Source organism: Leishmania infantum, chromosome 27 (genome assembly GCF_000002875.2).
Source record: "Leishmania infantum JPCM5 genome chromosome 27".
NCBI lineage: Eukaryota > Euglenozoa > Kinetoplastea > Trypanosomatida > Trypanosomatidae > Leishmania > Leishmania infantum.
This window is the reverse complement of record NC_009411.2, coordinates 717-28,038: the sequence shown is the minus strand read 5'-3', so window position 1 is coordinate 28,038 and position 27,322 is coordinate 717. Positions and strand designations below refer to the sequence as shown.

The 27,322-nt window shown below is 57.9% G+C and overlaps 10 protein-coding genes across 10 annotated transcripts; all 10 read left to right on the top strand.

The window, feature by feature from the left end:
- Nucleotides 1-30: 30 nt before the first annotated feature.
- Nucleotides 31-2,013, top strand: LINJ_27_0100 (putative protein kinase; the record flags this gene model as incomplete). Its single annotated transcript, XM_001466252.1, has 1 exon — nt 31-2,013. The coding sequence occupies one exon, from the start codon at nt 31-33 to the stop codon at nt 2,011-2,013; it is 1,983 nt and encodes a 660-aa protein (XP_001466289.1).
- Nucleotides 2,014-3,737: 1,724 nt separating this feature from the next.
- Nucleotides 3,738-5,516, top strand: LINJ_27_0090 (cytochrome p450-like protein; the record flags this gene model as incomplete). The annotated part of the gene is made up of 1 exon (XM_001466251.1): nt 3,738-5,516. The coding sequence occupies one exon, from the start codon at nt 3,738-3,740 to the stop codon at nt 5,514-5,516; it is 1,779 nt and encodes a 592-aa protein (XP_001466288.1).
- A 1,636-nt stretch (nt 5,517-7,152) lies between these two features.
- LINJ_27_0080 (conserved hypothetical protein) lies at nt 7,153-7,749 on the top strand (the record flags this gene model as incomplete). The annotated part of the gene is made up of 1 exon (XM_001466250.1): nt 7,153-7,749. The coding sequence occupies one exon, from the start codon at nt 7,153-7,155 to the stop codon at nt 7,747-7,749; it is 597 nt and encodes a 198-aa protein (XP_001466287.1).
- A 467-nt stretch (nt 7,750-8,216) lies between these two features.
- LINJ_27_0070 (conserved hypothetical protein) lies at nt 8,217-9,158 on the top strand (the record flags this gene model as incomplete). The annotated part of the gene is made up of 1 exon (XM_001466249.1): nt 8,217-9,158. One exon carries the CDS (start codon nt 8,217-8,219, stop codon nt 9,156-9,158), a length of 942 nt encoding a protein of 313 aa, XP_001466286.1.
- A 451-nt stretch (nt 9,159-9,609) lies between these two features.
- Nucleotides 9,610-9,822, top strand: LINJ_27_0060 (conserved hypothetical protein; the record flags this gene model as incomplete). The annotated part of the gene is made up of 1 exon (XM_001466248.1): nt 9,610-9,822. One exon carries the CDS (start codon nt 9,610-9,612, stop codon nt 9,820-9,822), a length of 213 nt encoding a protein of 70 aa, XP_001466285.1.
- A 1,218-nt stretch (nt 9,823-11,040) lies between these two features.
- Nucleotides 11,041-13,404, top strand: LINJ_27_0050 (DEAD-box helicase-like protein; the record flags this gene model as incomplete). Its single annotated transcript, XM_001466247.2, has 1 exon — nt 11,041-13,404. The coding sequence occupies one exon, from the start codon at nt 11,041-11,043 to the stop codon at nt 13,402-13,404; it is 2,364 nt and encodes a 787-aa protein (XP_001466284.2).
- A 668-nt stretch (nt 13,405-14,072) lies between these two features.
- LINJ_27_0040 (metallo-peptidase, Clan M-, Family M48) lies at nt 14,073-15,356 on the top strand (the record flags this gene model as incomplete). Its single annotated transcript, XM_001466246.1, has 1 exon — nt 14,073-15,356. The coding sequence occupies one exon, from the start codon at nt 14,073-14,075 to the stop codon at nt 15,354-15,356; it is 1,284 nt and encodes a 427-aa protein (XP_001466283.1).
- A 704-nt stretch (nt 15,357-16,060) lies between these two features.
- On the top strand, nt 16,061-17,071 carry LINJ_27_0030 (conserved hypothetical protein; the record flags this gene model as incomplete). The annotated part of the gene is made up of 1 exon (XM_001466245.1): nt 16,061-17,071. One exon carries the CDS (start codon nt 16,061-16,063, stop codon nt 17,069-17,071), a length of 1,011 nt encoding a protein of 336 aa, XP_001466282.1.
- An 860-nt stretch (nt 17,072-17,931) lies between these two features.
- Nucleotides 17,932-21,021, top strand: LINJ_27_0020 (conserved hypothetical protein; the record flags this gene model as incomplete). Its single annotated transcript, XM_001466244.1, has 1 exon — nt 17,932-21,021. One exon carries the CDS (start codon nt 17,932-17,934, stop codon nt 21,019-21,021), a length of 3,090 nt encoding a protein of 1,029 aa, XP_001466281.1.
- Nucleotides 21,022-22,106: 1,085 nt separating this feature from the next.
- LINJ_27_0010 (conserved hypothetical protein) lies at nt 22,107-23,231 on the top strand (the record flags this gene model as incomplete). The annotated part of the gene is made up of 1 exon (XM_001466243.1): nt 22,107-23,231. The coding sequence occupies one exon, from the start codon at nt 22,107-22,109 to the stop codon at nt 23,229-23,231; it is 1,125 nt and encodes a 374-aa protein (XP_001466280.1).
- Between the last annotated feature and the right edge of the window lie 4,091 nt (nt 23,232-27,322).

Here is a 27,322-nt window from a genome sequence, read left to right as displayed (position 1 = left end):
ATTTTAGACCTCTAGAGATATCACACAGCGATGGACAAGTATGAAATTCTCGCTCAAATCGGAGATGGCACGTTCGGCTCCGTCGCAAAGGCCGTGAGCAAGAAAACCGGCCAGCTTGTAGCCATCAAGAAGATGAAGCAGAAATTCTACACGTGGGAGGAGTGCGTCAAGCTTCCCGAGGTGGACGTTGTGCGGCGCATTCACGGCCACCCCAACGTGGTGAAGCTGCGTGAGGTAATTCGTGAGAACAACGAGCTGTTTTTCGTCTTCGAGTACATGGACGGCGATTTGCTCGGCGTCATCAAAAAGGCCAAGCAGCAGGGCGGGCCGCCAGCTAGTACACCGTCTGCTGCACCGTTGATTCCGTACCCTCTTGTAAAGAACTACATGCGCCAAATGCTGCAGGCCCTCGTGTACATCCACAAGCGCGGCTACTTCCACCGAGACATGAAGCCAGAAAACCTTCTCATTCGGAAGGAGGCGAGCGGCGACGAGGTGCTGAAACTGGCAGACTTCGGACTCGTCAAGGAGATTTGTGCTCGCCCCCCGTTCACCGACTACGTGTCGACGCGGTGGTACCGCGCACCAGAGCTGCTCTTGCAGGATCGCTTCTACGGCGCTGCGGTGGATGTGTGGGCTGCCGGGTGCATTATGGCGGAACTCATCACCATGCGGCCACTTTTTCCAGGCACAAACGAGGTCGATCAGCTCTTCAAGATAATGTCAGTGCTTGGGTCCCCCACTGAGGAGGTGTGGGCCGGTGGACTTCGCTTGGCCAAAAAAATCCGCTACACCTTTCCTAAAGTAGCCGGCTCCGGCCTTGCTCAAGCGCTGCCATCGCACATCCCGTTGCCGGCGCTGGACTTGCTGCGCCAGATGCTTGTCTACGACCCGAAAGTAAGACTGACGGCGGAGCAATGCCTGCAGCACCCATTCTTCAACGTCGGCATTGACGAGTGCAACGCACCATCTGCTGCCGCGCTGGACCAGCTGGCGCTCATGGCAAAGCGGATGCTGCCAGGGTCGAAAACAGCACCGCCGGCGCTGAAGAGCCCCACCGCGGGCCAGGTGGCGGCGCTGAAGGCGGCTAGGGCCTCCACCGACGCATCACTCTCGGACACCTCCTCACGCAAGTTCTACCTGCTCGGCACCCTCAAGGACCCCGCCCCATCGTTGCCAAAGCTCCCGGTCGCGTTGTCCACCTCGCCACCGTCCCTTGACGCGCCGCCGAACGCTTCGTCACCTCTGCGTGGGCGCGGGGCCCTCTCACCAGCGGGGATGCCAGTGCTCGCCAACGGCCACCAGTGCCCCAGCCTGACAACGACGGTGGCCAAGGGAAAGCGCCGCTCGCAGGAAACAGCAGACACCTCGCTTGCGAAAAAGCTAGCAGGCTTGAAAAACGTTCCGACAGGAAAAGGGAAGCTACCGGTGTCTTACGCACTGCCTGCTGCCAGCGCCGTGCACTCACCTAGAGCAGCACCCAACCTGAAGGTCTCCGCATCCGTGGCGAGGCCATACCCCCTGGCGCCCACCGCCAACAACCGCGACGCCGTGGCGTCCCCGCGGCACCACAACCCGTACAAGGAGGCCGAGACTACGTCTCCGACGGCGGCGTCCGCGGCGGCGAAGGTAGAGATTGACCTGGACGAGCTCATGGAGGAGTTTGCGTCGGAGATGACCGCCATGGGGGTGCTGGCGCAGCGACACGACTCGGGGGCCTCGGCCGAATCGAAAAGCGAAAGCTACGTTTCCCAGCCAGCGCTTCCGCCCGATCCTGTGGCGACGCTGCTGAACAACAGCCGGTATAGAAGGAAATCCACCACAAGCGCCGACCCGCTGTTGAAGGGGAACAACTCGCCTCGTGCTACACACCAGCTGGATACAAGGAAAGTGGACGATGTTGCCGCGAAGAGCGACCTTCCTCGCATAGACCACTCGGCCCCGAAAGGGATGTCGCCATCGCTGAAGGCGCTTCTAGCGAAGCACAAGACGAGCGGTCTGGCATTTCCGTAGCCGATCCAGCTTCCGTTTCTCTTAATGTTCGTCTTTTCACTTTTTGTTCTGTGGTGTGGTAAGTACTAGTGGTGGGGAAGAGCAAGAGTGAATGTTAGCGTGGGATGACCGCCAATAACACTACAGTAGAACTGTCGGCTGCAAGTCCTTTCCCACGTTCCACTTGCTCCCTTCTGGCCTCCTCCACGAGTCCATCTACTCTCCCTTCTCCTTTTCCTCCACGATTTTTTATTGATATCACCGTGTTTATTAGGCTCTCCTTTTTTCTTCCCTCGCTTTGGTGTTTGGATCAAGGACCCACAGAAACAAAATCTTTCCACATGTAAATGAAGCTGACGCACCTCTTTCTGCGTTCTTTGTCTCTCTCTCATATTCTCTCGTTTCCTTCCTCCTCCACGCTCACTCTCTTTTCTCTCTTTCGTCTCCTCTTTTCTTCGTTATGTTGCCCAGACTTCGAATTATGCTTGGCGCCATTTATATACCATATTGCGTATGCGCGTGTGCGTGGGTGAGCGCCGTTGGTGTGTGTGTTTATGTGTGTCTTTCCGTATTGGTGTACGTATGCCATTTGCCTCCGACTTCAATGAACGTTTTTGTCCTTTGCCTTTTCCCCCTTTTTTCCTTTCTTCACGTTATTGCTACTGCGCGCCTCGTCTTCATTGCTTTTCCTCGCTCTGTTTCTTCCGTCCTCCGTCTGTGCCTCCTTATATATGTGTGTGTGTGTGCATATTTTCTCTAACTCCTCTTTTTATTTGCTTGCCCTATCTTCATGCCGGCCTCATAGGCGTACGAACCCGCTAAGAAAGAACCATAGAAAAATATTGGTGTCTCACCACTGCTCCCCTCCCCTCAGCCAGAACTGAGAACTTCAGGGAGCGAGAGAACGAGAGAGTCGATGCCCTTCTCTCCTCTCTCACGAGCTGCGGACCCTCGAACCGCACCGACCACGATGCCATGTGCTGGTAGGCGCAGCCGACCCTCGAAAGTTTATGCAGGCCGAGCCTACTCCCCTTGCCTCCCTTCTCCTGTTCCTTGCCTTTTCATGCCTCGTCTCCCCACGCCCCCGATTATTCTCCTCTCGTTCTCGTTGGACGCGCCTTCGGCCACAACAGTTGGCTTGCGCGCCGCTCACAACCACATAATTGCATCAGTACCTTTTTTAATCCTTTTCTTCTTTCTCTGTGCATCCTTCGGTTTTCCTTTTCTCCTCCGCTCTGTTCATCTGCCCTTCCTTTTGTTTTTCGTTTCCATTTGGCGCCTTTTCTGCGTGGTTGCGCCCACAACCCACAGCTCAGAGCACATAGTAACTGATCGCCACGAAAGCCACGGCGAACGCGGCTTCGCGTGTTTCTTTCCCCACACTCTGAAGACCTGCGTTGCGACTTACCTTCTACGTGTGTCTCTCTGTTTGTGATCTCCTGCGCTCATGTAGGCCCTGACCACTAAGGAACCCGCTTTTTTTTTGACCTTGCTGCAAACGCATCACCACTTCCTTCCCCGCATTTCCGCTTGCCACGCGAGCGTGCCCACCGACACCGACAGGCCTGCCCTCGGCTCGCGCTCAGCCACAAAGCACCACCGCGTCTCGTCGGATTTCACAGCTATAGCAGTCACAGACAATCAAAACAATACAGCGGACGAGGAGAGAGGGTGCTGCAGCTTCTCCTGTCGCCCATTTCACATGGTGCTCGACTCCCACTTTTTTTGTTGTGAACTGTTCTCAGATGGCCGCGAACGCGCTTCATAGCCACATCGTGGCTGCGCTCCACAACGCAGCCACGAAGTTGCCCTCCTCGGTGCAGCCATACGCAATGCTGCTGACGCGCGAGGACATGGTCTCAACCACCTTGGCAACTGCCATTGCGACGGCTGTCATTCTGTACACCGTCATCACTGTCGTGCTACCCGTGCTGCGCATGGACTTTTATCTTTCGAAGCTGCCGACCATTAAGAACGGCATTCCATTTCTGGGGCATGCCCTGTTGCTGGCGGGCCCCTCCCCGTGGTCGAAAATGTCGAACTGGAGTCTGTATCCCGAGAAGAACCTGCCACAAAAGAAGAAGAGTGCCGACGGCCCTCAGACAAGCCGCCTGGTGACCTACAACGTTGCCGGCATGCGGGTCATTTACATCAACGAGCCCCGCCTACTGCGCCGTGTCCTACTCACGCACCAGCGCAACTACCGCAAAGCGCTGGCGGCAGCGTACAAACACTTCATGTGTCTCCTCGGCACCGGCCTGGTCACCTCGGAGGACGAGCAGTGGAAGAAGGGACGCCTGCTGCTGTCGCATGCGATGCGCATCGACATTCTGGACAGCGTCCCAGAAATGGCTATGAAGGCGGTCGACCGCATTTTGTTGAAGCTCGACGCGGTTGACGCGAAGAACCCGTCCGTGGACCTGAACGAGGAGTACCGCCACATGACACTGCAGGTGATCAGCGAGAGTGCGCTGTCACTCTCCGCCGAAGAGTCCGACCGCATCTTTCCGGCTCTCTACTTGCCTATTGTGCACGAGTGCAACAAGCGTGTGTGGGCACCGTGGCGTGCCTACATGCCATTCCTGCAAGGCTCGCGCGTGCGTAACCACTGCCTCTCCGAGCTGAACAAGGTGCTGAGAAACATCATCTGCCGTCGATGGGAGCAGCGCAATGACTCCAACTGCACAGGGAAACCCGACATTCTGGCGCTGTGCATTTCGCAGATCGATCGCATGGACGAAAAGATGATTGTGGGGCTCATTGACGATGTAAAGACAATCTTGCTCGCCGGCCACGAAACGTCAGCCGCGCTGCTGACGTTTGCGACCTACGAGGTCCTGCGCCACCCTGAGATCCGCCAGAAGATCTTGGAGGAGGCCACGCGCCTCTTCGATCCTGCCCGTTGCACGCGCACCGTGCAGACTCGCTACGGCCCTCGCGGTGTGCCAGCGGTGAATGACGTGCGAGACCTGGTGTGGACGCCTGCAGTTCTGCGCGAGACGCTGCGGCGGCACAGCGTTGTGCCGCTGGTGATGCGGTACGCGGCGAAGGACGACGTCTGGCCTGCGGCAGACACTGGCCTCGACGCCGACGTCCGCATCCCCGCTGGCTGCACGATCGCTGTTGGCATCGAGGGTGTGCACAACAATCCTGATGTGTGGAACAAGCCAGAAGTCTTCGACCCGACCCGGTTTATTGATGCCGAGATTGCCAACGATACAAACTATCTGAACCAAAGCACGAAGGATGTGAAGTTCGCCAAGAAAATCGACCCATACGCTTTTATTCCCTTCATCAACGGCCCCCGCAACTGCCTTGGGCAGCATCTCTCCATGATCGAGACGCAAGTCGCCTTGGCGTACATGGTGCTGAACTATGACCTAACGATTTACCGCGACCCTTCGTACAAGGGTGACGCTGCGGCGTACGAGGACGCTGTCGGGCGCCACCACGACTTCATCATTCCGCAGGTTCCGCACGACGGGCTGAAGGTGTGGGGCACACCTAACAAGTTGTTCATGTAAAGCGAACTGAGAATGGCCTCCACCCGCGGAAGAGAGAGGGGTGGGTGAAAAGAAAAGGACAGCGCTCCGCCGCACGCCACATATACGCCTATACGCACACGTTTTCCTCTCCAACAACCCTCCCTCCCACATACATCTCTGCTTCCTCGGCGCCGCACGCCCGATAGAACTGGAAAAAAAAAACGATCAGGAGAAGCAAGCGCGGAAGAAGAAAAACGTGGGGAGTCCCCGAAGCGACTCCATCAAGCGGCTTCCTCTTTTTGGAGAAATCACAGCGAAAGGCGCACGCGTTCGCGCTTTCTGGCGTTTGCTGTCGCTTCTCCCTGTCTCGCGAATCTCAGTCTGAGTCTTTGGGGACATCAAGCGTCACCCGTGAGTATCAGCGTCGTCTCCAACACCGATGTGGGGCGATCGGCCGAGATGGTATGGCACCAGGCTCAGGACAGTGAAAGCAGTTTCACCACACCGCGCAGTGCGCACGCAAGGGAATCAAGAAAAGAGGAGAGAGCGTGCGTGACTGCGTGCGCGTCGCGTACTTTTCTCACCCTTTATTTCTCTCTAAGCGCCCGTCTTGGTCGTGAGCACCGCTCCGGCAATGGACTGTACGGAAAACACGAAAAGTAAGCGCAGGGAAGCAGACGCTCACATACACATACACGCACAGCTGACGGCACCCCTCCCACCCCTGACGCTTGAGAGGTGTGCGTGTGCGCGCGCGCAAAGCGCGTGTGCGGCCGACTACAGAGCAAACTCTTCATGGTGTGCCTGCTTGCATGCGTTCAATCTCTTCTGGTTCTTGCCTGTGGGTACGTATCTACGGACAGGGGACAAGGAAATACTCACCACACCGTCGATGAGCAGCTTAGCGCGCGGTGGCTCCAAGGAGTCCCCGTGACGCAGCAACGATAACCGTGGTTTGTGTTGATGGGACTTATTCCAGCCGACGGCGCGTATCCCAAAGTTTCTTGCTCTGCGGACCGCGCGCCTGCGTTCTGCTCTTACGGTGGCAGGTGCACGAAACGCAACTGCCGTCTCACTCACCCGCTTTCCTGGAAACGCTCTCTCCTCCTCCATCTATCCCTCCCCATTTGGGGCCCAACGCGTCTTCTCTCTTCGTCGTCGCTCGCGACGCGCTTGTCTCGCAGCACTGACACACGATTTTTCGCTCCTGGCGCCCACAAAGATGCTCGGAACACCGGCTGTCGGCGAGCATGCAGTTTCGCTTCTCCTGCCAATGTTGCTGCGGAAAAGGCAAGTGCGAGTTCCTGTGAAAGAGGTTCTTCTCAGCACTCCGCAGCCTGTGCTTGCCATGCGCGTTCTTGAACACGCCAACCGCAGAGTTTTACGAGCGGGGCGGACTCCTGTGCACCATTGCCGAGAGCATGTTGCGTCTCAGCCGGCCTCACCTCGCGCACTCGATCTCCTCGTGGATGTTCCGGGGTTTAGCCGCGCTCCCGAGGCTGATCCTGCTGAACCTCAATTTGTGATCCTGAGCGCAGGACGTTCACAGATGCCTCCAGTCAGCCATAACGCAGTGCGCTTACCTCTCTCCCTGCTCGACGTCGCGCAGTTTCATCGAGAAAGGCACCGCGAGCGGCGGCCTTCCTTGGCCGTGTCGAGCAGCAAGGCGGCCTCCATGGCATTGCTGGAAGGGGCACGGCAAGATGCGACAATGAAGAGCAGTCTCGAGCTCTACTGTGGCCCCGCAAGCAAGGATTTGATGATTATGGACATTCCCGCCGATTTGGACGTCGACACCTACCTTTGGGAAGGACTGCTCGTCGCCGAGTCGATGCTGGAGGCTGACGGTACACTCCTCGTCGTGTCGCCGCACGCATTCTCTGCCCATGTACGGCGTTTTCTGCAGTGGCGCTTTGTCCGTGCGCGGTGCGCCGTTAGTGACGCCGGCGCAGTGCACTACGCTGTGTGCTCCTCTGTGGCCGCCGACTTTGGAGACGCTGCGGTGCGGCGCGACGACTTCCCCGGTCAGCTTCCTACCGGAAAGCGGCGGCCTCGCAAGTGGAATCCCTATCGCCGGCCGGAGAAGCAGAAGTTCGTGGCGTCGCTGCGGCCATGGTTTACAAATGCCCCATTCATTAAAGACGCCTTGCGGTGCACTCTCGAGCGCGAGCAGGACGCCCAGGAGCGACTCCGCGACGCCGATGACGCCTTTTTTGCCGTTGCGCACGAGATGGTGGAAAAGGGGGTGCACTACTCGCATCCCAACGACTAAGGGTGCGCACGGCAGCAACCGAGCGAAGAACAGAACATGAAAACAAGGAGTTGCGGAAAAAGGCAGGGAAGGGTGCAGGCTGCGGTGTTGCCCACTCAACGCCGCCCCCGATTTTTTTTTTGCCTTGCCTCGTTCATCTCCTCGTAAAGATGTGCGCTGGATGAACACGCGCGAGTAACTCCAAACGCGCGCGTCTTATCGAGGACGCACTCACAAGCTATCATGCGCGCATGTGCGGGCCTCCGCTCTTGCTGCCCGCATACTCCATTAGACACTCGTAGCACCAGCTTCTTTCTCTGAACCTCTCATGCTGCAGTACCTCCTCTCTCGCCCTGCTCGGTGCACTTTGCTTCTTCTGCCCTCCGCCCCCCTTTCCTCCGCTCACACTCGTACAGGTGCCCTCTTTTTGCTCTTCCGGTACCCGCACTCGTACTCTTACCCGCGTCGCTTCACCTCCGTGCTGAAGGATGGCGCGGACGCTTCTCTTTCTGCTGAGCATCCTGGTGATCGCTGCCGCGGCCACCGCGCACGAGCTTCACCTGCCGGCCGACATCTACGACCACGCCGCGGGTGAGTGGAGTGTGGAGTTGGTCTCGTCGTGCCGGTTGCCGTTATTAGGGTCTGTCACGTTTCACAATAACACCGCCGTCGTCGAATGGAAAGAGGTAGGAGCGCCCGAAATGAAAATCAGTGGGCGGTCGGCCACGTCGTCGCTGAGCGTAGCAGCGCTCTCTGACTTTTTGACGAAGGACAGCCATGAGCTCTCTTACGTTATGTGCGAGCGCCAGGAGAACTACCTTGCTACCCCGCAGCGCCCGGTCCAGGTGGCTGGAATGACCACCACTTACATCAAGGCTTACTCAGGCGTGCTGAGCAGCTCATCGGACGGGAGCACCTGTGACGGCAGCAGCGAGCGCACGATTGCCATTCAAGCTTTGGGGGCGCCGTTCACGCCGAGCAAAGGGAAGGCGTGGCAAATGAAGGAGGCCCTGTATGCAATCGATATTGTTCTCGATACAAGGAACGTAGAGGGAACATGCGCGTCCAAGCGGGGCGCTGGCGTGTCGGATGCCGCGCTGGGGAACGATAAGCGCTCCCGGAAGCGCCGTGCGCACCGAACGCTGAGCTCGGGCATGGCCGTCTCTACGGCGGATGCGATGACGGCTGAGAACGGCATTGTGACGCTGCGCTTCATTCGCCGCTCGGCAGCTCATCAGCCGTGGTTCATTCGCTACTACACCCCCATTGTATTCGCGACCATCTTCATCATGTATCGTATGGCGCACTCCTTCTCTTACACTCGGGCCGCGAAATCCTCACCACGCTCAGAGAGCAGTGGTGGCGAAACGGCTGGCGACGCTGGGCGCATCGCTCTGAGCGGCTGTAACTCTAACTCTATCGACACGTAAAACAGAAGAGAAAACGTCCACATGCCATCCGTTGGGCGAGGACACAAGAGAGCAATGAGCGCCGCACTTCGGGCGCAAGCGAATTAACTTGACGCACACGCACACACACACACACACACACACAGAAAACGCATGCACACACAGGCGCACGGGGAGAGAAGGGCTCTACACCTCGACGGGTGTTTCGAGGGGACCTTTGGTCTTCATAAGGTAGCATTGATGTTCAAGTCGCTCTGTCCTGGGCCCTGCGGAACTGGTCTTGGCCGAGCGCTCCATCGTTGGTACGTGGTGCCCTGTCTTCTTGCCTCCACCGCACTTTGCCGTGCCTCCGTCAGTGCCAGTATGACGTGCTACAGCGAAGCGCCACTTTCCCTCCCCCCTCTTCGCATTTCTTCGCAGATACGCTCCCCTCCCTATCACGCAACGACGCGCCCACGTCCCCGTTGTCATCATGCCGCGTGCTCACCAGAAGGTCGAGGCGGACAGCTCCATTTTTTCTCGCATCGTGGAGCAAGGATGGGTGGCCTTCTTAATTCTTGGCGCCTTGATGATTGGACTGCGACTGTATAACGTGAAACAGCGTCGCGACCAACGAAAGCTGCTGCGGGAGGAGATTATAGCAGAAATGGGGTACCGCAGCAAGGCGAGTCGCAAAGGGGACTAAGATTTCCGTCCCGCTTTGCGTGCGCTTCCTCGGCCCCCTTTCCCTCCAAGGGCATTGACAGCACTATTCCGACGTCTGCGCTACATGCAGTAGCTGGGGCACCGTCTCTCTCACAGACATCACCGCTTCCGATTTTTATTATTTAGCATGTCCATTCTCTGTCACGGTGCATCGGAGCTTAGCTGCACTCCACGCTATGCCGGGCCCTGTCACGGGCACATCGCGTGGTGCCAAGCAGCCCTGCACACACACGCCCTACAGCAACGCGCCGGCTCAGCCATCCGAGCACGGCCCCTGCCTCATACTCCACACCACCGCCGCGCTCTGCAGGTCGCCTCACACCCGCACCCGTCACGCCGGCGCCCACCTGCTGTGCATCCCCGTAGGGGTGGCACACAGGCCCCCCCCTCCCCCCGCACCAGCAACGGCAGTCGGGGCCGGGTGCAATGCGTTCCAGCCACGCCGACACCCTGCCTACCACATGGACGGCACAAGCGTGTTCGCTGTCGCGGGCCACCCCGACGCAACGCCACCCAGGGCCCCACCGCCGACACATCAGTGTGGCCATGCATCGCACAGACCCCCCCTGCCACGTCGTAGGCACTCTCGACCCTTGTCACCACGAGAAGTGGGGCTCCGGCGCTGGCAGGGGATAGGAGGGGGGAGAGGGAGCCGTCTGAGCATACACCGCATACGGCGTGCGGTGTGCTGGGCGCTGAGATACTACGCAGAGTGAGAGGTGTCCCTCTGTCATTGGGGTACCCTTATTTTGCCAAGTACCATAACACACAGTTCAGCTGAGAAGTTTGGATGCCAGGGCAGACTGCCAAGCATGACACAGAATTATGACAGGAACACCGCATCAGCAAACAGGTTTGAATGCTGTCCCGTTTTTTATGTTGGGGGCTTAAGGGTAAGATGTCCCGCGTCTCCGAGCGGCTTGTAGGAGGTCACCACTAGGCGGGTCGAGTCTATTGGCGCCGCAGGATCCTCATTGAGGATGATATCGTAGCTTGCATGCCTTTCGCCGCCTTCCTGGTTCTCTGCGCGTGCGCCTTTTCTGTTGATGACCCAGTGTTCTCGCCCGTCTAGCATTGCATTGTTGCGATCCTTTTCCTTTCTCCTTCTCTCCCGTGTGAAAAACCTGGCTCAACGAGGAACTCAAAACGGCAAGTGAAGAGAACCACCACATACACAGTGCTTGACACGGCTGCCCTCATGTCATCTTACGTTAGTGTTTCGGGCTTATCGGAGGTGGGCGAAGATGACGCCCTTCAGCGTCTCCTGTCGTCTCGTGGCGTCTCTGGAAACTGCCCGAACGCCCTCTTAGATGCGATGCGCAAGATGCAAGCAGAAAACGTTTTTGACGTGGAGAGCGTCACTGTCGCCCCGGCGGCACAGCCACCTCCACTCGCGAAAGCGGCGAGCAAGAAGGAAGGCTCTGCGTCCCACGCGTCTGCCGAAAAGCCGAAAGCCAACGCTGTGTCTTTGCGAGAGCCGAAGAAGATCTCTTCAGGAAAGTCTCCCTCACCGACTGTGCAGTTAGCGGCCTCTGCTGTTCAGGCCTCCAGCTTTCGCGCAACCAATCCAACAGACATCGATTCTCTCCCCGCACTTGTGGAGCTGGTGCATCCAAAGCTGTTCCGCCCGTTGACGGAGTCCATGAAGATCGAGCACCTCACCCGTATCCAAAAACTGTGCTGGGCGGCAATGCTTGACAGCGATAGCGACGTCCTGGTGCGCAGCGAGACTGGCAGCGGCAAAACGCTCGCCTACGCCCTCCCCACGCTTCACCGCCTTCTCGTGGAGTGCGACAAGACACCCATCTCGCGCGACGTGGGCACCCTCATCATTATCATGTGCCCGACCCGCGAGCTTGTGTTGCAGGTGACAGAGACAGTAACCACCCTGGTGCGCTGCGCGCAGTTCATCACAGTCGGCGGCATCCACGGCGGCGAGAACCGGCACAAGGAGAAGGCGCGGCTGCGCAAAGGCCTCCCGATTCTGGTGACGACACCGGGCCGTTTGCTCGATCACTTCAAGACCACTTCTTCCTTCACCGTTGCCCACGCGCAAACGGTGATCATGGACGAAGCGGACCGGCTGCTCGACATGGGGTTTGAAAAGGCTCTGCGTGAGATTATGGAGCTGCTAGAGAGAAAATGCCACCATGCGTCCGATATGAAGCGCGTTCTAGTCTCTGCGACTATCACAGAGGGCGTTGAGCGACTGTCGCACTTTGCGCTGCGCAGGAACATTGTCCGCATCGGCGAGACACAAGACACATTCTCTGTCCCGACAACGTTGAAGCAGCACTACGTGATGGTGCCGGTGAAGCACCGTCTCTCCGTTCTTCTCAGCTTTCTTCGCTCCCAGCTGGACGCTGGGGCTAACAAGATCATCGTGTTTGTTTCAACGGCGGACAGTACGGAGTTCCTGTACCTGCTCGCTTCTCGCCTACAGTCCCCATTTCACAGAAGGTCGTACGAGGGCAAGGTGGTCACGCGCTCGCGCGGTGCTTCCATGAGTACGAAGAAAATGGTCGAAGCCGCCAACCGCCACCTCGACAACGGCAGCGCCACGGACGAGGTGGTCACATTTGAGGATGTGAGTGACGAGGAGATAGAAGGGGATGCGAGACTTGACAGCACCGCGACGTTGCGGCGCGCTTTCCTGGACGCCAACGTCTTCAAGCTGCACGGCAACATGTCACAGGTGGACAGAGCTGCCGTCTTTCACGCTTTCAAGTTTGGCACTCGCAAGTCCCACAGCGACAAGAGCGTGCTGTTCTGCACGGACGTGGCTGCCCGTGGCCTCGATATGCCGAGGATTGATTGGATTGTGCATTATGACCCTCCAATCGACCCGACAAGCTACGTGCATCGAATCGGTCGCACGGCGCGTATCGGCAACAGCGGCGACTCGATCCTGTTTCTCGCACCGGACGAGCGTGGCTACGCGGCATACCTGACGCACTTCATCCACTTGCAGATGCAGCAGAGCAACAGCAGGGAGGCGGCGGAGATGTCGGAGCGCAAGTACGAGACATTTCTCTTCTACCTTACCAAGCTGGATCCCAACTCGAACCATATGTGGATGCAGAGTACGGCCACGCTCGAGCGTGCAATCTCACGCCTTGCGATGCAGCGTGACGCCGAGCGTGGTGTGGACGCCAAGGAGAGCCTTTACCGCGTTGCTCTGTTCGCGTATCAGTCGTACCTGCGTGCCTACGCGGGCATGCCAAGGCAAACGAAGTCGCTCTTCTTCTCCACGCTGCACCTTGGCCACGTCGCGCAGAGCTTTGGCATCGACAAGAGCCCATCGGAGGTGCAGCGGGAGCTCCAAGCCTACATCCGCGAAGACCGCGCACTTGCCCGTGACAACCGAAAGGGCACCGTCACTAACTCACACGACGAGGAGAGAGGAAAAAGGAAGCGCCAGCGTGTGGAGCTGGACCACGAGGATCGCTACCACAGTATGCTCACCCAGAAGCAGCGCAAGCTGACGCGCGACTGGGCCGAGAAGAGGCGCAAGGAGAGCCCCAAGATTCGGCCGCTACAGTTCTCCGAGTTCGACGCGTGAGCAGGCTTATTTCTTCAACTGGAGGAATGGCAGGGCAACGCCAGACAATGGAGAGACTTGCCGTCCTCGCGACTACGCCGAGGGCTTTGTAACTTCGAGTAACACCGAGATCACCAAAAACCGTGCTCATTCCTTTGGCCTCCGTCGCAGACGTCGCCTTTCCCAGCAGCGCGCCCAGATGGTGCGTTCTATCTGCTGCCGTGCTGCATTTCTTCTGTGCTGGGACGCAAGTGCATGGCGATCGAAAAGGAAAAGAGGAACAGCGGAACAGGTGGCCCTGTCTGGGATCGTGGCCCTTGCGCGAGCACGGGGCGGAATGCTGGCATTAGCGCACACTTTTTTCATCGTGTGCTCCGATGGATCCACATGTGAGGGGGCGAGTCCGCATTGCATGGTCGACTTGCGCTCTTCCTTTTCCGTCTGCTTCACCCCGCCTGATCTGCCTTTGCCCGTCCCGCAGGACTCGCCCGCAGCCCTTCGCCCTTTCACTGGCACCGTTGTGTCTCTCTCTCTTTTCGCTCCTTCCGCTCTTTTTTCTCACACTCGCCTTGTTGTCTCTGTGGCATTTTCTGTGCCGCAAGCTCATCTAGCGCGATAGCCTCGCTTATTGTCACGTGGAGCTTCCTTTCCCTCTCTTGTCCACACCTCTTTACTGTGAGGCTCACGACATGTCATCCTCACCGAATCTCTTTCTGCGAGCGGCTGTCGTATCGCTCAATGTGATTGGCATGTGGGATGCCTACCTCGTGCTGCGCCAGCGCCGCGCTAACCAAACCAAGGAGATGCCATCGTATTTCAGGAAGGACATCACGGACGAGGAGTTTGCGAAGGCGCAGGCGTACGAGGGCGAGAAGAGCACGTTCAGTTTCCTCCAGCATCTGAAGGGACTCGTGATAACCAACATGGGTATTTTTCTGCGCCTCCCCGCGTTCCTGTACTACCTTGTTGCGCAGCGCGCGAGCTTGTCTACCGGCTCCTTTTCTCATAACTACGCCGCCGCCGTAGCCGGGGAGTTGATCTCCGTCGTACTCGACATCCCCTTCTCCTTCTACGAGAACTTCCACATTGAGGACCGGCACGGCTTCAACGAGATGACCAAGACAGAGTTCGTAAAGGATATTGTGAAAACGCTGCTTCTCCGCGTCACGCTGCTGTACCCTCTGCAGATCAAGCTCATCCAATTTGTGGTGCAACGCTTTGGCGAGCGCTTTCCGTTATACCTCTTCTTAGGAATGTCTGTGATGCTGGTTGTGTTTCTCCTGGCAATGCCAACGGTTATCCAGCCGCTGTTCAACAAGTTTACCCCGCTCGACGCGGAGTCGACCCTGTACAAGAAGATTGAACTCCTCAGCAAGGAGATGAGTTTCCCGCTGAAGAAGGTCTTCGTCGTCGATGGCAGCCGCCGCTCGCACCACAGCAACGCCTACTTCTACGGCTTTGGCAGCAACAAACGCATCGTCCTCTACGACACCATTCTAGAGCAGCTGAGGGACGACGACGAGTCCATCATTGCGGTGCTCTGCCACGAGCTTGGCCATTGGAAGCACAACCACATCTACGTGAACCTTGCCATGGCCCTTGGCCAGCTCATGCTGATATCCTACGGTGCACGCCTGGTCGTCTTCGACAAGAGGGTCTATGAAGCGTTTGGCTTCGGTGAGGTGGATCCGGTGATCGGGCTTAACATCTTCGCTGAGATGTTCTACGAGCCCCTGAGTACGTTTATCGGATACGGGTTCTGCTACGTTTCGCGGCGGCACGAGTTTCAAGCGGACCGCTTCGCCGTGACGCACAATCGTGGTGAGGGAATGAAGAAGGCCCTCTTGGTGATCAGCAAGGAAAACCGGGCCAGCCTAACACCGGATCCGCTGTACTCGGCGCTCCACTACACGCACCCGCCCGTGCTCGAGCGCTTGCAGGCGATTGACGCGGAGCTCAAGAAGCGGGAATAGTATCGACTGCTACTCGTGTCGATGCGCCTTGCCGCACGTCTTTCTTTTGTCGTTGGCCGTTTCCGTCCCTGTGCTTCCTTTGCCTTTTAGCAAATTATTTAGTGGTTGCGTTGCGCTCATCCGTCTCCTCTAGCTGCCGTGACTCCACTCTACCCCTCTTCTTCTTTTCGCATCCACCGCGCGGCGCACCAGAGCGGTGAAGAAGGAACGAAAATGCAACGTTGTGCAATTCTCTAGGATCGGCATCGTCTTCGTCAATGAATGCTGCAGTCTAGACGCGTTTACCGCCTGCCTGCGCTCGCGCGCCATTGGATGGTCGTGCTGCAGCACCGCCACCTGCCGCTCGACTGCTTTGGCGGAAGGAGTAGTGGGCGTCACATAATGCAAATGCGCACGCGCCGGGTGACGTGTCACACATTGCCGGCCGTCGTAGTTGCGTCTGATACAAGGACGTTTTGCGCACGTGTATCCTTGCTGCTGCGTTGCGTGACGTCACGTGCTGCGTCGACCTCATAGCCTCTACCCTGTTTTGCGTATTTTTCCCGACGCTCTTTTTGTTGCTTTATTTCTTTTCGATATGACAGAGCGCACGCGCGGTGGCCTTGTACAGCTCCCCACTCGTCGCTTCCATCTTCACCGGAGCAGTTACACATTCCTCGATATCAGTACCCCATTTTTATCCCCCTTTTTCGCGCTTCTCTCTCATGGACGCTCAAGGCCCGTTCTTAGTAATTCCGACGAAGCGGGGCGCTGTTCCGACCTTGACGCCGGCGCAGGCGAACGCGATTCTCGAACCATCGGAGCGAATCCTGGCCACCAGCGTCTTTGAGGCGATGGACTTTGTGAAGCCGTGCATCGAGGCCGGGATGCCGTTGAGCACCTACTGCGGTCTGAGGGGGTACAAGACTGTGCTGACGCTGCGCTCGTCTTTCCAGGGCCTGCACGCAAGTGCGTCCTCCACCGACACCACGGTAGCCGGTGATAACGAGAGAGGCCGGGCCGTGGTTTCCTTTGAGAGATGGCGTGATATAGTCAAGGCGACGCGGCCAACCTTGGCGGTGGCCGTACACGAATCTCTTCCTCTTTGCGAGCCACTGAACAAGCGGCGACGCGTAGCCACCACTCGCTCCGAAACTTGGCTGGCCAAGACCGAAGAGGCATCGGACCTGGGGTGCACTATTCTGCCGTCCATCTCGGCTGGACGCACACACGAGGGTGGCTACATTGACGCCGTGCCTCGCGGTGAGAACAGCTACGAGTTTTTCCAAACCCTTCAAGCGCTTCAGCTATCGCCAAAAAAGTGCACAATGTGCGTAGCACCCAGCATTTCTGCGCTCCTTGCCGCCATGGTGAGCAACGTATCGCTATTGGAGTGCCCACTGCCGTGGGCGCTGGCCGAAAAAGGGGTAGCTCTGCTTCTCCCCTTGGAAGAGGCGACGACAACGGCCCCAGAACCTGTCGTACCCCTTCTGGACTTGAACGACAACATGTATGCGCTCGACATCAACCCCATCGCTGAGGGGTGCGATTGCTTCACCTGCAGGCGGCACTGTCGCGCTTACGTGCACCATCTTCTTACTGTGCAGGAAATGAACAGCGACATCCTTTTGGTAATGCATAATCTTGCGCAGGTGGTCCGACTCGTCCGGGCCTACAGGTGCGCCGGCACGTCAACGCGTGAGGCTCTTGTGAGCCGTGTTGCCTCCGCACTGTGATATCATGACACTGGCGTGCGTGTGTGTGACGATGTGAGATGATAGTCTCGCCATATTCTGTGCGCGCTGCGTGCCTGTGTGTGTCGCTGCACTCAACACACGCAACCACAAAGGACCCCTCTGAGGTGAAAGCGGAAGTACGACGGGACAGAGACTTCCCCACAGAATCCCAAGAGAGCGGGTCGGGGCTTCGGCAACGTCCCTGCCGCTTTTCACAGCCACCGTCATTGCTGTACACGTTAGCTCACTGGTAATGAGGTGACGGAAAGGTGAGCCACGTTTCCCGTCTCTGCGTTACTGCTTGCGCGCTTCGGTGAATGTGAGAAAGCCATTGTGAACAAAAAACGAATACGCTGTTCTTTATTTCCTCTGTCTTCCGCTTTGAATCGGTCGCCTGATTGCAATGGACGTTGTGCCTGCCTCTGTGACCCCGTTTCATGCCATCCTTATCTCGACAAGGTGCTGTGATTGCTCGAACCGCACCCCCCCCCTTTACGGCGCCACACACACACACACACACACACACACAGCCGCCGGAGCACGCTACGAATAAAAGAACCCCGCGCCGACTGCACAAAAATTAAATAGCAGAAACAATAGATACCGAGAAGAAGGTGACCGTTTGGTTCACTCGGCCCTTTTCACCCTTTCCCATACACCAGAGACACAGGCGTGCACACGTAGACACACGCTGCATCCATAGAGACGTAAGTCACTCCAACACAAGTAAACATATATAGACACACGCACGGGCGCCTCAGTACCCTCTACATCCTCTCACCAGTTGAACAGGCTGCTCTGCTTTTTTTTTGCGTACACCGCTGCGACCTACCGCAAGCTTCACCGTCTCAACGAGCAAGATGTCGCAGTCGCGCTCATTGCCGTGTCGTGCCAGCGGCTGGAGAATAGGCACAATGCTGGTGATGATTGTTTGCGCCGTTGGTGCGGCATCCCAGCAGAGCACGGACTGTGACACGCTTGGCTTTATACTGGATGTCGCAGACCGCAGCTGTCAGGCGTGCCCGGCACACGCTCGCCGAGTGCAGGGGACGTGCGTGTGCGATGTGGGCTACGCGTTGCACGTAGATGCCAGCACTGGGAAGCTATCGTGTGTGGGCTGCGCCGCGAAGAAAATGATGGTGAGCGATGTGGGCGCTGGCAACGCGTCCGCGTACTGTCTCCCTTGCGGAGGAGACCGCCAGCTGACTTGCTTGGTCGATGCCACGTACGACGAGTCCGCACAAACATGTGTGTGCGCTTCGGGGAGCGTCTTGGCGAAGCAGGTGGGCACGCTTTTGCTAACAGCGGCGATGTGCGCCCCATGCGCTTCCTCAGAATGCGTGAGATGCTCCTTTCCATACGCACTCGATGCGAGCAGTGGCGTGTGCCGTTGCAGCGCCGGCTTCACGATGCTCTACGACGGCTCCTGTGTGCCCACCGAGGCGTATGATTCAATGGCCGCTGCAGCCTCAGGAACGTCGGCGGCTCTCTCTCCGCCGAACATCGACAACAGCGGCGCGGCGGGTCCTCTGACTAGAGTTTTTCCTGTACAAACGTACTCGCTCGGCGCTGCCCTGCTGTGCAGTCGCGGCAACAGCACAGCGTGCAATCTGCTGGCAAACCTGTGCGTTGTGATGAACTATCAAGTCACCGCCACGCCGTGTGCGCTGTACGAGCACATCAAGCAGAGCAAGCCATGCGACGATCCGTGGTGTGAGACGGTAGACGGGCTTCCATGGCTGTACTACGCCCGGAGCAACGCCGATGTCTTGAGCAACGTGACGACGGAGCTCCGCCTCTCGGCGCGCCAAAAGCTGCAGCTTGTCGTGTCGGCGTTTGATCTGTACGGAAACTGGCTCGGCTATCAATCCATGGTGAGCCAAGTCAACCCGTGCTTTCTCAAGAACACAGAGCTGCATACATTTTTCGCCGCCGGTGACACACGCGCCACATCGTGCCATGTGAACTGGCATTGGTTCCTTCGCGCAAATCGCACTCTATTCTATGAGGTTTACCTTCGCCACCCGTTGAACGCATCGCGGCTGATGCCTGTGCCCCTGCTCATCGATTACTTCAACTACGGATTCGAGCCCGCGACATTTTATGACCCGTGGCTGTACCGCGGCGGCGCCGTCGCTTCCAACGGCGCCATGCCCGAAGGCGCTTTTCGACGGCGGTTCTACGCCTACGACAACGTGGGTGGCAGCGGTGATGCACCGCTTCGCTCGCTGCCCAGCTATGTAACAGCGCTACGCAGCGCCAGTCTAGTGCTGGGGACCGACCACCGCGCCGATCGTTACGTTACGACCCCACTTGTCGTGCTGCAGTACGCGTCAAAAATGGTGTCTACGATAGCCGATGCAGCACCCGCGGACGACCTCAAAGAGGAGCGGCAAACGCCGCTCAACACCAGCGGTCGGTCCGATTACACACTCCACTGTGAAATGCGCTCCTATTACTTGCCCAGCACCGACTCTGTAAGCCAGGGACTGAAGGTCGCGGTTATCGTCCTGTGTTCCCTATGCTTCTTCTCGGCGTGGGTGCGCACGTATGGCTGGATGCGACGACGACAGTACCTCGTTCTTGATTGGTTCGCGTTACTGCGATTCTTTGTGTACCTGTGCAACCACATCAGCAACATGTTCTTCCTCGCTGTCGCTGTTGCGTCGTGGTACATGTTTATCGCGTACAAGAGGCAGTTGTCTTTGTCGCGCGCGATGCGGCTAGGCGACGTGTACGTGAACGCGATGCTGTACGTCGCCGTCACGGCGAAGGGGATCACAGTGCTGTACCGGCTAGCGGAGCAGTGCAACGCGGACTACTTTGTCATCGACTGGGAGCGATCCAAAGGGCAGCTGCTCCGTGAAAACAAGGTTGTGCCAGTGAGCATGTGGCGCTCAACGTTCGTGGCGAATGCGCTGAACGAGTTGCAGGCACTGCGCTACTGGTGCCCACTGCTCACCATGACGATCATTCTCCTCTTTCTGGTTGGCCTCGATTACCAGAACATGTCTGCCAGCGTCCCGCGCGGGTCGCGGCAGGTGGACAACATGACCGTCTCCTTCGGCACCCTCCGCGTCGCGATTGATACCTTCTTTTGGGTGGCTGTGGCGCTGGTCATGTACCTGTTCGAGTACCAGATTTACTATCGCTTCATTGTTGTGCACCCCCTGCAGGCGTTCGTCGACTTGTGCTCCGTGTCGAACATCTCCATCATTATCCTCTTGGAGCAACAGTGGGGCTTCTACATCCATGGCGAGTCCATTCACGCCCACGCTGACGTTAGTATGGAGGAGTTCCAGAGCAACCTGTTTCTTGAGGCTCAGGGAAACCTACCCGTACGCGGCTTAGGGGGCCAGAGCAAGTGCCAGTCTCTTGAAGTGTATCTCGGGCCGTATACCCGCCAATATCTTTACATGTGCTACATGGAGATGCATATCGAGAACCAACGCTCGCTTTTGAAGCGCGAGCGCGCCACCAACCCGGCTCAGTGGCACTATATCCGCTTCCTCTTTTGCTTTTCACGACAACTTTGTGTCTACACAGAGACGGCCTTGGCTATTCGCGACCGCATCAACTACGCGTTCCAGCAAAGCGTGCGTCGCGCGGAGAGCACGCTTCTGGTGAAGTTTATGCTGCAAAAGTGGCTCGACTTCCCGCCCAACGTGATGTACATGAACGGGCCGCAGCGCGGTGATCATTGCGGCAAGGATCTCTTCTTCATCGACGACGTTCAGTCGTACGGTCGCGCGTTTCTGTGCGGCCTTGACTTTGATCTTTTCGTGCTCTACGCTGCTCTGTTTGCCGCGATCGACGCGGCGCTGCAGAACTTCTACGTCGCCATGGTGCTGGCTTTTGCGGTGGAGGTTGTCGTTCACTTCTACCGCGTCCGTGAGGGGCTCGCGAACTTGAGTCAAAAGACAATGATTGATGATCGCTTTTTCTTGTAGACATCTCTTCTGCTTTGACTTCTCTGTTTTCGAAGAATTGGAACACCACTTCTTGCTCTTCGGGCCTCTCCGCGCTTGTTTCGCCACCTCTTATATTGCTTCGTTTGCAGTGTGACCGCTATGTCAATCTGTTGCGGCTTTGCTGTGACTCCTTTGCGCGCCTCTGCGTGTGCGCATGATGCCTCTACGCTCTCCGGGGGTGGTTTTGCTTGCCTCGCTGCGCCTTCTGCACGTTGAAATGCGCTGCCGCGCACAAGGAAGCATGAACCCTCTCCCCTGCCCATTCTGTGCTCTTTCTTTGTCTTCAGATACCGCTCTTTCTCTCTCCCTATAGAATCGCGCTAAGTGATGCAGCGCACATGAACCGTGAGAGACCCGCAAGCTGTACATGCACTCTCACGCACCTGTGTACACAGAGAGGTGCTTGCGGATGCACAGATGATGGAGGGTGGCAAGATCCAATTTAAAAGAAAAGTATATATACATCTAAGAGCCACCTTCAACGCACTTTGCCAGTCCATTTGCAGTGGCAACGAAGGCAGCGCGGCCTGGCAAAATGCTTGCCCCTCTCACCACTACCCTGTATATATATTTTTGCACCCCAGAGCTTTCAGGGATGGGAAGGCCTTCATTGTTCATCTACCACGCTCCTCGTCAACGTCTCCTCGCTGTGCCTGCCCTCCCTCCTCCCTTTCTGTTTTGTTTTCTTCGCTAGTGACTGGGCATGCAACGCCAGCGGTTCACCTTATCCCTCCCCTTCAGCAGTCCCCTATCTTTTTGCCGCTCTACCGACGTTCTCTCTCCCTTGGTAGATGCGAGGCCTCTCGCGCACTGCCCTTTTCAGCGCCGCTCAGCGTGCGCGCTTGTCGTGCAGCTGGACTGGTTTGGGCTGCCTTGTGACCGTGCCGACTCCCGTTGCCCATACGCCCCCAGCACGCGCGACGCAGCAGCGATGGGCTTCGACCTCCCGCGGGAGCTCAGGTGCGACGGGGCCGCAGACCCACCACCCCTCTCCCACGCCTGCTGGGCGGCGCGACGCCTTTCTTGGCGTTTTGCAGGTCACCTCCAAGAACATTACGACCGAGATGGAGTCGAAGGTTCCTTTACTTCTGTACTTCATGGTCACCAACCACCCCGAGGTGAAGCAGTACACGGAGTTGCTTTGCCACCAGGTGGATCAGGCGAATCGCCGCCTCAAGGACGAAAACTTCGGCGACGTGTATCAAGAATTTGGCGTGGACGCAGGTCTCGCGATCAAGCTTGGCATGGTAGACTGCCTACAGGAGCCGGGGCTCATGTCCAAGTTTCACATTGATCCGCACATGTTCCCCTTGATCTACTTTGTGCGCAACAAGGTGTTCTGCGACAAGATGGCCGGGGTGGTGACCGAATCGCAGGTGAAGGAGGCCGTGGAGGCGTTTATCGACTACGCCAAGTTGGAATCCAAAAACGAGTCTGAGGGCGTCTCCTTATTACAAAAGGTGAGGCGTCAGGACAATGACGATGAAAACGCCATGACCCTCATCGCCGCGGCGCACGGCAAGATGCAGGCCGGCGACCCTGCGAAAGGCAAGCAACTCTTCGAAAAGGCACTTCGCATGTCCATGGAGGACATCGAGATCGTGAAGAAGCGCTACGGTGTTCCGGAGAAGAAGATGACGCCAGAGTTGTGGGCAAAGCTGAAGCGCGAGCCCTGCTACAACTCGGCTCCAGAGGCTTTGTGCGGACTTGCGATGTGCGCCATGGCATCCAAGCAGCGAGACGAGGCATTTCGTCTCGCGGCGCGGGTGCGCGAGGAGTTCCCGTTTGCTCCGCAGGACATGCGCGGCGTTGCGGAGGCCGTTGTGCGCATCGAGCTCATTCAGGTAGTCGACTACGACCCCGACACGGACAACTACATGCGACTTCTCAAATTCGACGAGCTCGTGAGCGAGCCCGCACAGTTTTACAAGCACCACCTGAAGCGCGCTGTCGCCTTTTACGTGGAGGGAGTGGCCGGGCAGGCGATTGAGGAGTGCCTTCGCCTCATCCGCGCGGAACCGAAGCTGCTATCTGCGCTCAAGGAAGGTGGCATTGTACCGAAGGATCTCCGCTTAGGTCCCACGGCCGTCACACCCGCGCGGCAGGTCATTCGAGCCATCTTTGAAGCGCTGGGACCCGCCAATGAGCATGCAGAGAAGGGCCGTAAGCTTCTTCAGCTGTATCTCTAGCTCGTCATGGACAGCGCCTGCGGAGCGGACTCCCAGAGGACTAGGGAATAGCGAGCCAGTAACGGCGAAGAGACCAACAGGAGGGGATGACCTCCAAGCAGTGCATCGCTTCCATACGGTGCAGGTGAAGGCGACAACAGCAAAGCGACCGGAAAAAAAAAACGCTTTACTTTTTCCATCAGCGGGCGCCTGTGCAGGATTTATTTTGCTCTCTCGTCTGTGCATGCGCGGCCGTTGCTCAACCGCATCACACCAGAGAACATTTTTTCTTCTGCCTTCGTGCTCACCCTTCGCACCGAAACGGCACCGCGGACGCTGCTGCGGGGGCAGCCATGCGCCGCCAGTATGACATATACCCTGCAATACCTGAAGGAATGCACTAGCGCTGCTTGCGTCCAGATCAAGGATGCGGGGGGGGGGTCGTATCTGCGACCCGCTGCAGCTTTCAGCGGTCATGGTAGGTAACGCCTTAGCACAGGTACTTTGTTTCTCCAGCAGTGCTGCACGTACCTATACAGGAGGGGTCTCCTTCTCTCCACTCGAGTTGGTCCGTCTTCTGATACCGTGCACGCAGAACAGGCTTCTGCTCGATCTGAGCATTGGCAAGGACAACACGTCCTCTCACTGTGCTCCCCTCCCCCTTGCTGAGCACGTGGGGTAGGGGAAAGACAAAGTCTGCGCCTCCCATGGTGACAAGCGATCCTGCCGCGCTACGCGTCACGATTGCCGCACCGAGATATGCGCCAGCGTCGTTAAAGGCTGTGCTTCTGCGGACCTTGTCCGCAGCTACGCGACTGATGTCGACGACTTGGCCACTCAAGCATCCGTTTCTCATTCCATAGAGAAGGCTTGCGTAGGCGGCCATCGTTTCATCCTTCAGGCTGATTCTCCACACCGACACGCCGACTTGCTCCACATGCTCCTGGCCAACCGCTCCTATGCGTCACACCATTTCACCCATTCGCTGCCCAACCTGGAGCTTCTCAGCGTTGGCTACTAGACGTCCATCAAGCTTGCCGCCTGAGAGTTTGCTTCATTCAGTCACACGCTCCTGCCACTGCAGCGTGCGAAACTGAAGTGGTGACACCGTTCTTGCCAACTGCCGGTTGCTTACGTGTGCCGATGTCTCGCGCCGTTTGAGTCCTTGCCGACTTTACCTCAGCGAAGGAGACAATGCGACTCACAGCACCCGCCGTCGGGAACAGTGACCTCGCGAACTTTGACACGGTGGGGTCGTGTCATCTGCTGCTGCGCGTAGACGTCGAACTCGGTGTACGTCTGCGCCGTCTGGTGCCACTGTCTGTGGCACCGAACCTTCCATAGCCCGTCCCCGAGGACCGTGGGGCGACAGCCTTTGGGACGCCCCCTACACCTGTTCCCCGTCGGTGTGCGTGAATTTTGCTTGTTGCGAACACACTGCAACTCTTACACAGCTGAGGGCTGCTTCCCAAGCTGCACGAGATACCTGCACTGTGCCGCCGCCTCTTCTACTTGGTGAACTTGACCGAGTATCCGCTGTTATGCGCCGACTATTTCACCTACTTTCATGCGCTGACCATCCTTACCCTACTCACTGGCTCGCCATTTCTACAGCGCCTCGTGACTGGAGAGGGCCTCATACATATTCTTGACGGTCTCGACGCAAAGCCTATTCCTTGAACCCGTCCATGTGAGCGGTGCCCCTCAACTGCGAATATCTGCTACCGCTTGCAGGAGCGCCTCGACTGAAGGGGTTGCCCGCTGCTTACAGTGGTTTGCGCGCATCATCACCCCGGCTCAAACGTGCGCTGAGCTCGGATTCGTCGACCTGGACAGCTACCTCGTCCACTCGTCGAGCCTGGCACCTTCACTGGCATCTTCACCTCTTACAGGCATCCTTGACAACCGTCTCAATCGCCTGAGAAGCATCGTCTTGAGTGCATGATCCCCCCTCCCGCCAAAAACGAAAAGAAAAAAACACCACGATACCCTGACAAACGGGCGGAAAGTCTACTCCGGAAACGGGAGCAGATTGTCGTAAGAGATCCGCTACGACGACGTCAGCACTCGACATTGCTCTTGCTGTCATTCTCTTCGTCTCTCGTCTCTTCTTGTGCAGTGCTTTCTTGCACTGTTTGGTTCTGCCCTCGATCGTCTGTTTCACCTTCGGTCCTGTGCTACAGGCGGCAGCAAACAACGGCGCCCGCTGTCCTCACCTGATCAGCAAGGAAACGGTAACCCTGCTTCCCCTCCAAGCAAGGGAAAACATGGTGTAAACAGCGGTGCGCTGTGGGGCCCCCGTCTCTGAGTCTTTACAGCTGCCAGTGGGCTCTTGCACGCTGTTTTCTGCGTTCCCAGTATCTGACCAGGACCGTTTCACCCCCTGAGAAGAACGTGGCAGTGGCTCACGGTGCACGATCCCGGGTGCAAGCCGCTCGCTACTTGCTTCGTATCTGCATGCGTTGCGTATGAACCAGTGCTCCGCTTCCAAGATTTACCTCCTGCGAAGGAGGTGGTGTGCTACCGGTGGCCAGCTTGTAGCCCGCTTGCAACTGACGAACCATACTGCCGCATGAAGGGCCCTCTTTGAATGAGGACGCTGCGGTGGCCCTGCGTACCGGTGTGGCGGTGTCTGTGGGGAAGCTGTGTGGCACTTGGCTGTGGCCTTTTCCTTCGTGAGGGCCTTCGTCGTATGCTCTCCGTTCTCAGGGGATGCAAAATATCTCTTTTGCGCAGGGACAAACGCTCTTCTTCACCCTTCAGTGCTCGTCCCTCGCCCTCTTTTCTTCCGCTCACTCGTCTGCTGCCTTCTCAAACGCCAGCCTTTGCAGCAGCGCTGAACCGCCTTGGTCGTGGTTCTCAGTGGCTTTGCGCGCCCCGTCTCCGTAGCGGGACGACCACGAGAGAGAGGTTGCTGCGTCTGTGCAGGCGCCGGGGCGCGCAGCTCGTTGAAGGAGGGGGAGGGACGCCTACTTTTTCTTTTCGTTCGGTGTTCTCCTCTTCTTGCCTCCCGTGCTGTGGCGGCGCTTGGGGTGCAGCGGCGCTTGCCGTCGCTTCGCCAGCTGCGCCTGCACGGAACGGACCCAGAACAAGCGAGCAGGAGACGATCGGTTTCTAGTGCCAAGGCTGCTATATTGCTTTGCGTGCCTGGCGGCGATTCGCAGATCACTGTGCTCACTCAGCGCCGGCCTCGCTTGTCAGTGGCGCGCTGAAGGGTGTCACTCTCTGATGTTGCCTTAGGCCCTTTCGCTCTCCTCCGTTGCCCTTCGCCTGTGTAGCACGTCTCAATGTGAAAACCGGCACCGCAGGGGGTGGTGGGTCTGAGTGGCTGCCGCTTCTTGCGACTCACCTCAATCAGCCGGCTCACGTTTCGGACAGGTGCCCTCAGGATTCCGTTCCGCTTGCCTGTGGTCTGCCGGATGCTGCCGCGCGGCTGCGGCATCATGCGGGAGTTCATGCGAGGGACGGTGCCACAGCCCGGCTGTCTTTCTCCGTGGTGCGCGCGCCCGGAGGAGGGATCGGTGTGGCGGCAACATGTCCGACATCGACCTCCACGCCACCTGGAAGCTGTGCCTTCCTTCTTTCCGACGCCGTTGCCGGAAAGCTGCTCCATCGTGGTGCCGCGCAGTTCCCGATGCTCATAGCTATGCATCGGCTCGCCGCACTGCTGACGCGCCCGCCAAGAAGCGAGTCCGTTGAGCGGTCGGCTTTTCGGTGTGAATGCCCTATTTTGCGTCCGGTGGAAAGCGGTTATGTCTGCACCCGGGCCCCTGCCGCAGCGGCTGCTCACCGTACCTGGCAGCACGTTTCTGTGACTGATTTTTGGTGTTGCGGATCGGCGACCGCCACAACCTACCCGCGTGTGCGTGGGACCTGCTTTACGCGGCGACGGAAACCCCGCGACGCCAACACTGCTTCTCTCCGTGGATGCGCCAAGTGCTGACGAACGCTTGCCTCCTCGGACGGCCTTTCCCTACAGCGGTACCCCTCGAGAACTTTGAAAAAAGACGTTTCATTGGCGCGCCAGACCACACCCCAGACTAACTGAGGGAGATGGCGCCGCCCTCGGAGGTGGTTGCGCATCCCCACCCCGAAAAAGACGCCGATGGCTC